Raw genomic sequence first — 10,827 nt, 5'->3', positions numbered from 1 at the left:
CCCAGCACATGTATTTGTAAAATCTAAGTGACTTGTACAACATGGAATTCATATAAAACGGAATAATCAACAACGTTATAGGGGGGTCGACTATATAAGGAACTTATTTCAACTGCGAGTGATCCAAATTATATTGAATTTTGGAAATTTGTATCGACAAGCAATTTTCCAAATTTACACGATTTGGCTGTCAGATATTGTTGTTGGTTTGGATCAATGTATGTTTGTGAACAAATGTTTTCTATTATGAACATAATAAAATCAAATTATCATTCAAGATTAACTGATATGCACCTAAAACACCTAATCTTCAAGAACTAATCCTAATGTAGATGACTTGATAAAAAAACTACAAATTAAAAAGCCACATTAATTAAAGTGCCGGCTGTTTAATAATTATTTAGAATTAAATGTTTCAAGTTATTCATTTTTATTTTATACATAACTTAACTGACTGAATGTTTATTAACAATAAAACCTAAGTTTGTACTTTTAAAAAATAGTATAATAAATAAAACAAATCTCCACTACTCAGACTTACAAGAGAAAACATGTGCTATTTGCATAAAAATTCCATAATCAGTTTATAAATAACATTTTTTTCACCTTTTAATATTTTTTAGTATGTTGGAAAAGTTGGAAGTGGCATGCATAAATTGTTTTTTCAGATAGTGGCACTCTTCCCAAAAAGGTTGGCCACCCCTGCTCCAGGGTGTACACGAAAATTGAACTTTATTTTCTTCAATTTAATGGCTATTCTAGTAGTTGTTACCCAAAGACAATGTTTATAGAGCAAAATTAAGTCAGAATATTTTCTGTAAGTCTTTATTAATGACATACTTTGTCAGAAAGTGTCTGTTCTCTGGCTAGGAAACAATAGTGTTTAAATTAAATGTAATCTACTTAAGAATTAATCAAGTTCACTATAATGCAAAATACACAACACTCCACAAAGACAAAAAGTCAAAGCACAAGAACTTAAAAAAAATGATCACACTGGTTGATCTGTAGGTCAATGTTATAAATGTAGCTCTTCTGACAACGGATTTTAAAATAATTTTTGAACATGTTGTTCCATAGGTTTTTTAAAAATAATATGTAAATGTTATTCTTTGCATTCCAAGTTCGAATCTTACTGGTTTTAAAAACCTGAGGAAGACTGGGGTACGGTCGAAAACGTTAGTTTTCCATTAAAGTGTCATTACTGGACTTTTAAGGTTCTCAAGTGTAAAGTATTCAAGGAGTTTATATATATTTAAAATAATTGCATACTAAGCTGCATGAATGAGACATTTTAAATACAAAATATGATTGTAAAAAAAGTTATAGATTCTGCAATCTACTAATTTAGATTTGCATGGCTCAATTGAAATGTTACCATAAGAGCCTCAAAGGCCACATAGCAGCTTTGCTTGGCAGTGGCGGTGCTGCCCACATGTGAAAAATTTACATTTAAAAAATCACCTCCAAGTGTGTATGAAACTGGAAGGTGACTTATGAGCAATGTGGCTCACATGTAGGAAAGAAGAAATGGGGAAAAGATTGTGTCCATCCATTGGTCTTACAAAATTCAGATTATCTTGTTGTAAATCATTAAACAAATTAATTATTTTCACATCCGAAAAATCATTTCAAGACTTGGCAATGAAATTAGGAAACCAGACAGTAGTGTTGCACATTAGCAGCACTGCTGACACACTACTAAATTAGTGGTATGGGTTGCAGTTGTGAAAGCTATGATTCAATTCCTAGCATTACATTCAAAAGTGCTACAGACGGTTTGGTTACTATTATAGAAAGAATATATTTTAAAATTCATGTTGTTTCAATCAGTTGTCTAGTAGAGTTTTACACCCGCTTTGTCATTGACCTTTATTCCTGAATGATTTCAATCAGAATCAAATTGAAAATATAACATTTTGTCTGTTTAATTCAATCATAATCATTGAAACTCTATTTTAATATACATACCAGGATAAATCTCTGGATACACCAGTCTATTGGGACAGAGAGGATAACATCTGTGTTGAATGGCTTCTAACCTGAAGGCATATAAGTTATTGTTATAGATCTATAAAAATAAAAGGCACCTTGTTACATGCTTACATAAACATTTTCACTTATTATCTTGAATAGAAATGCATTATAATGCATGACTTACATTGCCACTCCAAAAAACTCCTGTTTTGCCGTAGACACTACTACATCGGCACTTGCTAAGACGCGAAGATATTCTTCTCTCGTCTCCCGGTAACCCCAATTATCAATATTTTCCTTTAACGCCACTTTTGCTTTACTAAAAACATCTATTCAAAATCAGAAATTTTGTCATCGATAGATAGCATTTCTTTCCTGAATACAACAAATTACCTGGAATTTCTGAATAAGATTCCCCAATTACTGATAATCTGAAGGAATGTTGTTCTTTTAAGCAGTATAGTACTTCAAAAAACTCTTCTGGATTCTTGTCATGCTCCCTGAAAATATTTAATATGCATTACACAAATATATATTAACCATTTGAATCAAGCCAGTGTATACTTACCATCTATGAGGCCAAACAATATGCAATGGTGTCAAATCATCCAAGACATCAGAAGAATCTTTGTTCTTGCTCAGAGATGTACATTGGCTCTCGGACAAATTGTTCCATTCATCTCCTTCGAGTAAACCATTCAATCTTTCATTTAGAGCCATACTAGTTAACGGATAATACAAAACTCTGCACTTGGGACGGATTTTCGATTCCAGATCTTTTGGTCTGGGCTTCGGCATTATAGTGAAATAGGTCGATAGGGCGTGCAGGAAAGATTCTTGATTGAAGCGAGAGTTAAAAACTATCTCGTCTGCAACTAAACTAAAAAAGAAAGTAGTAATTTTTCAAATTATAAAACTGGTTATGTTGGTTGCAATTTTAAGTAGTGCTGAACAAATGAGCAATTTATATATCTAGTCTGAAATACCAGTATATGGTATCAGTGGATTACAGTAATACCTCGACTTACACTACCCCAACTTATGCGAACCTGGAGTTACGCGATTTTCAAATCTCGCCAATTCGTCTCTTGTTTGAGCACTACGCAACTCTTGATTACTCATTTCCCCCACACTATTGTTTAGCTTACATGTTCGGACATGTCGCGCGAAATCGACACATAGCTACAATTTATTTTGTGTTATTTATTTCTGTGTTTGTTATATCTATGGAGACTTGAGAGACTCTATGTGGTGATTTCTTGTAACCGTGATCGAATCAAAAGACGAGATAAGATTAATGAGAACATTTATTAGCTTACATACATCCAACTTGGATTTTACACAAATTGCAAAATTATACCCCAACTTACACAAATTCAACTTATGTGGTTATCGCTCAGTCCCACGTATTGCGTAAGTTCGGGGTATTACTGTACTGGATTTTGTAAGTACTGTACATACATACCATACAGTATAAAATGTACTTAGTTCACAGATTAGTCATGATTAATACAATAAACTAACTGTGCAACAAACTAGCAACTGACATTATACACATACATTGACAATAGATAAGACAAAAATTGCTACCCTGAGGAGTGTCAGATTACTGGACCTGTCGGATTATAAACTACAGTAATTGAAAAAAGACCATGCCGGTGTTTTCGCACAGTGCCCACATCTACGCAGCCAATTTAAGTGACAGAGCAAACTACTTTTTCAAATTTCATTGGTTTAATTCACCAATTAGTTCTCGAGCTTTCTTTGATAATAAGACTATGTGACGTGTAAATGTGCAATAATTTAGTGTTGCATGACATTAGTCTGTATTGAACTGCATAAGGTACAGGGTAAAGTGAAAATTTACAGCCACGAAACAAACTCTTACTTCAAATTTATGGACTTACATATCTTGTAAACAATTGATACTTTGTACTTACCAAGAGATGATCTGATTATAACCATATTGAAAGTCTCTCTCTTGTCGTTTCTCCACCGGATACAGTAATTGATTTTCGTGAAAATAAAGGACCTTGTGTAATTTGGTCAGGTCACCCCTCAAGGCAATCAGTTCTGCCAGATTCAAAACGGAACTGGCAAACAGCACTCTAGAAAATAGGCAAATCGTCAGTCGTGTTTAAATCGTAATAAATTAAGGTTAACGTGGAGATACTAACCGGAAGTCGTGTTGCGTAGGTAACGCTTGTGAGAAGTGAAGAGCGGAAGTTCTGGCTCTCCAGTGCCATTTTTTGCCAGGCAACGTGTACAAGTCGGTCGACGATCTGAACTCTTCGTTTAAAAGATCTATTAATTGTTTGTGAGATCCAGCGTAGAACGGTTCGATTAGTAATACGGTTTTCATCATCTCATTTCGTAAATCGCATCTCTCCCTGCGTGATTTTCACGTGTAAAAATTAACCATGCAAGCTGCCATGTTTATCCGATCGTTTCGTCGGATAGACGCACGGGGCGCTTAAGTCGTCGAGGGTAAATGTTGCCAATTTTATTCTCGAAATTCACCTGATTGAAATATTAGTTAAACGAATTATTTTTATAACTTAGGCTGTGTACTGTACATTTTTATGTTTTAATTAGTTTGAGAATAAATATAAAAATTACGTACTTTTGTTTTTGTATCAAGAATTAGAGATTGAGTGTAGAGTTAAAGCCTTAAAAAACTTCATTTTTTTAAACTCTGCCCTGTCCCCTAAGTGGGCCTTTTTGTCAAGTCCATCGTTGGTTCGGCCGGGTCCACAATGGGGCGGTGGATGGCGAAGAATGAGGCCCGACATATTCGGAAGGAACACTCTCCAGAAAAATTCTGTCTTTTCGACCCATCCGAATTCGTCTCCCGATCCCCAGAGCGGTAAACCGACATTTTAACTGCTCGGCCATCCGATATTTTAGATTAAAATCATTTGTTTCGCTGTTGGCGGTTCAAACCTGTAAATAAGCAACGCTTACAGTTTAATTCATAACTCACTTGGATTAAAAAAAAAAACTAAACATGGCTGCAGCTTTTTTAATGATAAACTCGTGAAAGTCTAGCAATTAACAAACTTACAAACTCATTGAAAACTTCACAATCAAACGCTAAAAACATGCGTTTATATACAACTGATTCTAACAGATAAATATGAAACGTTATAAGGTATGGAGAGGGCCAAATTTTCAAATTCACATAATATCTGAAAACAATTTCTAAGTGATCGTAAAACAATTCTAGAGATCGTAAATCTCTAGAATTTTGTGCGTCATCATAAACATCGGATAGAGAAATGAGGACAGGTAGATAGAACGTTGACGGACGTAACACGACTCAAAACGTGAGAAAAATTCGTATAACTCGGCACTAAATTTTCCTGTCGTATTGCAAAACGTTTCTTTTTTTTTATGTCGCAATAACAACAAGCTTGCCAAATAGACAAAAATAATTTACGTAAAATATTCTAATTAGAGGATATTCGTTGCTAATTTATCAATTTGTAGGTTACGGGTCAATCGAATAGTTCTTTCTGACAGTGATAATCTTGAATAAACGTTTGGAATAGACAAGATGGATTCAATTGAATTGGATTTATGAAGAATCGATGCGTTTGTGTTCTAAGGAAAGAATCAATTTTGTATGTTATAGAGGTCTGCGCATAATATAATTGATTAGCATTATCATGGAATGAGAAACAAATTCAAAGTCAAATTATTCTTTGAAAAATCACGAGAATTGGAATAAAATTAATTCTTTGACTTAAGTTGAAAAATTATTCCATAAAATAAACACTTTGTTGATTATTTTCAATAATATAACCAAACTTTTCAAACTGAATGGTTTAGATTAGGGGTAGGGAATCATTGGCACGCCAACGACTCTTTTTCAGCACACAACCCAGAAATCAGCTTAAAAAGTAAATACCCAACATCACCTCCGAGTTATATATTTTAAGTTAATAGAACATAGCGATACTAAATAAAAATGCAATAAAAAAGTCACTATCAACTGTTTTATTAATTAATAATAGATATACTCTGATTTAGATATAATCATAAAACACAGCATTTGAGTCTAGTGTCGCCATATTTAGTCCTTCCTAAGTGACCGGATGGCCGAGCGGTCAAGATAGCAGCCTACCGCTCTGGAAAACTCGGGTTCGAATCCGAACAAGTCGAAAAATTCCCAGAAATTATGAATAATAAAATTATGTATTTTATTCAGGGCCGTGTGGTAGATTTTCTCAGTATGATGCGAGTCTTCGAAATGCCGCCGCTTATGCCACTCCTTAAATGCTGCTTATGCCGCCTGATGCGGCCGCCTCTCTGCATCATGTTACGGCCCTGATTTTATTGAAAACTGGATTTTGCTTAAACATAAAATGCAATAACAAGTGGATTAAATATGGCGGATCGACAGCATTTGAGCGTTCAAAGAAATGCCGTTCTCTACAAACGCACTAGACAGACCGCCAGCTGTTGAGAAATTCGATGGATTTATCGTTTCATAGTCAAATAGCTGTTTTAAATAATATAGAAATTAAAAAATATAATTAATTCATCAAAAATCAAAATAATGTTTGCTTTAATAAACTTCTTTTTGTCTTGCATATATCATTAGATCATTTCTCGAAAATCCATAACTTCGGCCAGATTTGCATATAAGACATTCAAGTGGCCAGACATATTTGGTACCACCCACGAGAATTTAATTTTAATCGAATCCGTTAGGATTGGATTGTTACTATATTGCCACGCGACTTGTGGGCGATCTGCCGTAGGACAATGCCTACCGAGAAAACTTTATATGGAAAATTGGCTAGCCCGGTGGCGAAGCGTGAACCCACGTCCAACTACCAATGTTCAATAGTTTTATCCATTCGGACACTGTTGGGCCGGAATCCTTTAGAGTAGCGCCTTTCTCATAAAAATAACCGGACTCGAACCCGAGCCCAGCTCTGTTTCGAGTGTGGCAATTATTTGTTATTACATTTTTTTTAATTTAAACTTATTCCATCGCTTTTGTGCAATTTATTCACTTGAAATATTCTAAAATATTGTATATTTTCAACAACGCATTAAATAATTATCAATATAATTTTTCTTAGTGCATAAAATAAATCTTTCGCAAAACTGGCAACACTTTACGACACAATACAGATATATGGCGATTAATTATAATTTCGGACAGCAGATGTCGTTAGTATTTACTAAACTTCGTAGCCATTCGGGTCACTCGCTGTTCACGTGTTGCTCGGACGTCATCGTTACTGACATCTGTTTGCAATCGCGTTACGCAATAACACTTTTTACTTACGACTCGACCGGATAGCGATTGGACGAAAAATGATGTTATTGAACTTTTTTGCACACCCTTACATCGACTTTTCAACAATAACTTCTAAAAGTGGCTAAAGTTATTGAAACGGTTTTTTCGACTTCTCACGATGAAAATTTAATCATTTTGACCCACATGAGAAATATGCTGAATCGCTTCTCGTGACACATGATATACCAGTTAAACGAGGCACCGTCCTTGATAATTTTATAAATGTGTATCGGTTTACATGAGGTAAATGTATGCGCGGAATACATAAAAATAGATTTCTTCTATACATAATGGGCGCTTATACTTCGCCGCCATTTTTGTTTTTTTTTTTTTTTTTCATTGGAGCCATACTTTGAATCTTTGCTCGGCAAGAATGCCATTCTTCTTAGTTTCTTCGACTGTTTTTACATACAGATTACATAATTTATAAGTTTTTAAACTTAAGTTTCAGATTTTGTAATAGATCTCATAGTTTAAATGCTTTTTTATAACTCAAACCCACTCGAGATATTTAAATATTGCAGTCAGATATTTGCTAAAGTTGATTGATTTAAGTTCTTCTTTGCTTACAAATTGTAACGAAGTATCTTATTTGCAATATATTCAAATGTAAATACACTGGACATATTGCAAATAAGGTACTTCGGTTGAAATAATCTGTAGAGTCGATCTATATCACTATGCAAAGTCAGCATACTTATGCTTAGTTCAGAATTATTTCTGTATTTACTTAGAATGTTTGATCACTATGCAATTATATAAGTAAAAATGCCTTTGCCATCTAAACGAATCCTTTCTATATGACGAGATCTGATCTTGCAACACAATTTACTTGAAAACCCTCCATAAAAAAAACCCAAAATTTTGAATGTAAAATTATTATTAGTGATATTTAAATTTTGTGTGTGTGTAGCTCGGATTTTACTGTATAAAATTCCTTTAAAAATTCACCATTTTAACCGCATTTTCATATAAAGTTGTTAAAACGTGTTGCAAGTCATTTCCGGAGTGTGCAACGGGATCGTGCCACTCGGATGACACAAAATTTTGATTTCTCTGCTGTTTGCATATTTTTTTAAAGGCTAGGCCGCACCTTCTGACTAAAAATTACCGAAGCGTGACTTAATTAGGATCTTATCAGTTATGTTTCACGTGCAGCTGGATTAAAGCAAACTCATGTATGGGTGTGCAAAGTTGCATCGCTGAAGGTTACCGAATAAGTCATCATTTTAGGGTAATATTTCTATACAAATTACATAAAGATAGCACTTTGCAACGAGATCCAAGTTACATAACCCGAAACGTGGATACAAACAGAACAAACTTTAGCATTCCACGCGTTAATGGTCCCAAAATTTTGTAGATTTACGAATAATTACTACGTTAATAATACAGTCGACCCCCCTATAACAATGTTGATTTTTCCGTTTTATATGAATTCCATGTTGTACGAGTCACTTGGATTTTACAAATACGTGAACCGTTCACAGCCCGGCACACGTATTTGTAAAATCTAAGTGACTCGTACAACATGGAATTCATATAAAACGGAAAAATCAACAGCGTTATAGGGGGGTCGACTGTTATAAGTACGGATTCGAAATCCATTAATTAATGGTGGTTGCAAATCATTATAAGAGCTCGCAATAATACGATTTCTCCCCGTTTAATTCTAGGTAAAACAATAAGAAAATAAATTAATTGAGTGTAAAAAATATTTTTACATAATTACACAAGTACCTGATTGTTTATATTTAAGAGACTTCTGGTATTTGTTAAGAGAAAAACAATTTCCTCTTTCCTCATTTCGTAACACATAAAATCTCAATTTTCCTTTTAACATAGTTCGGGAGTCGATTTTTCTACACATTTGAACTCGTAAGAAAAGTAACGCACGCAAAGTCAAACCGTGGCTAATTTGCATAATGAGGAGTAATTAGATTACGAAGCTCGGATGTCTTCGTGCGGCGCAAACAACGGCGATGACGTCAGAATGGGATAACATGTGAACAAATGTCTGTTTCAAGCATCCATTGATCACGCAAACAAACTATTTTAACTACAAGAGACACTTCCAGGAAATATTCAAGCTTGAGATTCTCGGAACGTTAAACACAAACCATTTTTCTTTTCTTTTTTTTTGTGTGTGTGTGTATGTGTGTTATAAACTCGAAAATAATTACAATTTCTCGCCATTTCGGATTTCTTCTTGTTATTTTGTTCTAATTTTATGCATTTTACTCTTTTGATGCATGCATTTAAAATAAAAGTAATTTTCGTAATAACGAGTCTATATCGTCTTTCCGTGACGTCACCGATTACAAATTACTGTAATTGGAAATTGAGTCACGTGATGTTTTCGTCATCGGACTTTCCTTAAGACGGAAGCATGTCGTTAAGCTGCATTGTCGATAAAGAAAGAAGAAGTAGAAGAAAAAAAAAAAAAAACGCTTCTTCTCGAATTGAGAATTTCCCTCTTCCTAGTTATGAGTGTGGAACGAGGTCAAGGTGAATGTCAACTAGTTGACAGGCCTCATGAAACTCCGCACCCGTTTCCCGGCTCCATATTGATGTCGGAAGCGAAGATAGTTAGTGAAGAATTCCACAAAAATTCCATAAACATTTGAAGGTTATCTTCAGTTAGACAACATCTCTGACGTCGAAATTTAGCTGTTTACGTCACTTTTACCATCGCTAAATTAATTTCGGGGGTGCTTTAACCTAAGGAAAAGTCGTTTATCATCTCGAATATTTTCGCTTTATAACTTATTTTCCTTGTCTATCGGTTCGAAACGAATTTTACACGGTCCAAAGACGCCATTAGTAATATTATTTTGACCTTTCTGAAGGTTTATTCTGGTTAAAAATCGTCACGTTTAAATTTTATCGATTTTAATCTTCAATGATGATTAATCGATTTTTTTTCCCTCAGAAACGGAAAAAATAATAATAATAAATCCTCACCGGGTTTCCTTATATAAAATTACTCGCCTGATTGGTCAGAATTTATTTGAAAATTTAAATCGTCCAATAATCGATGAGTACATCATGGAGAACGAAACGTGGTGAAGACAAGTCGCGAAAAAAATTCCATACCGATTCTGTTAACAAGTGGTGCCGGTGTTGGCTTTCCTCTTTGAACGGAAGATGAATTCATCCCCCCCTTTTTCCTTTCCGAATTAAGCACAAGCCAACCCCCCTCTACATCTCTTCAAAAGTGAGTGTAAGGACACGCGTCACGTGTTTCGGGGTTACGTCCGACATAGCACATGTGGCTGATCATGTGACTGCATTTCTCATTAATGACGTCAACTTCTGTTACTCTTTATCATCGAAGGGTTAAGCGTTCTCCGGTGACACTATCGAGAATTAGTCACCAACTTTCTCGACTCTAATTGAATTCAAGCTGGAAAAATATGTTTTTTAACTTCGTTTTGACTTTTTTTTTAATATACTTTAACATATCGTAGTGACGTCACGGAATGTTAATATAATTATGTTAAATAAATGATGAAGTTTAATTTATAAAAATGCAA

General features: G+C 34.4%; 1 protein-coding gene across 4 annotated transcripts; it reads right to left on the bottom strand.

Annotated features, from left to right (window-relative positions):
* Positions 1-477: 477 nt before the first annotated feature.
* On the bottom strand, positions 478-10,209 carry LOC111628837 (glycosyltransferase-like domain-containing protein 1). 4 transcript variants are annotated; one of them, XM_023372681.1, is made up of 8 exons: positions 9,032-10,209; positions 4,601-4,920; positions 4,155-4,497; positions 3,918-4,085; positions 2,546-2,857; positions 2,371-2,477; positions 2,162-2,306; positions 479-2,042 (listed from the first exon to the last, which is right to left on the bottom strand). In XM_023372681.1, exons 3-8 carry the CDS (start codon positions 4,340-4,342, stop codon positions 1,943-1,945), a joined length of 1,020 nt encoding a protein of 339 aa, XP_023228449.1. In that variant the 5' UTR covers positions 4,343-4,497; positions 4,601-4,920; positions 9,032-10,209; the 3' UTR covers positions 479-1,942. The 4 variants fall into 4 exon arrangements, with proteins under 4 accessions (XP_023228452.1, XP_023228449.1, XP_023228450.1 ...); XM_023372684.1 differs by lacking the exon at positions 4,601-4,920 and having other exon boundaries at positions 478-2,042; positions 4,155-4,367; XM_023372682.1 differs by lacking the exon at positions 4,601-4,920.
* Between the last annotated feature and the right edge of the window lie 618 nt (positions 10,210-10,827).

Source organism: Centruroides sculpturatus, unplaced genomic scaffold (genome assembly GCF_000671375.1).
Source record: "Centruroides sculpturatus isolate CEXI.00-Female unplaced genomic scaffold, Cexi_2.0 scaffold585, whole genome shotgun sequence".
Lineage (NCBI taxonomy): Eukaryota > Metazoa > Arthropoda > Arachnida > Scorpiones > Buthidae > Centruroides > Centruroides sculpturatus.
This window is presented reverse-complemented; position numbering and strand designations above follow the sequence as displayed.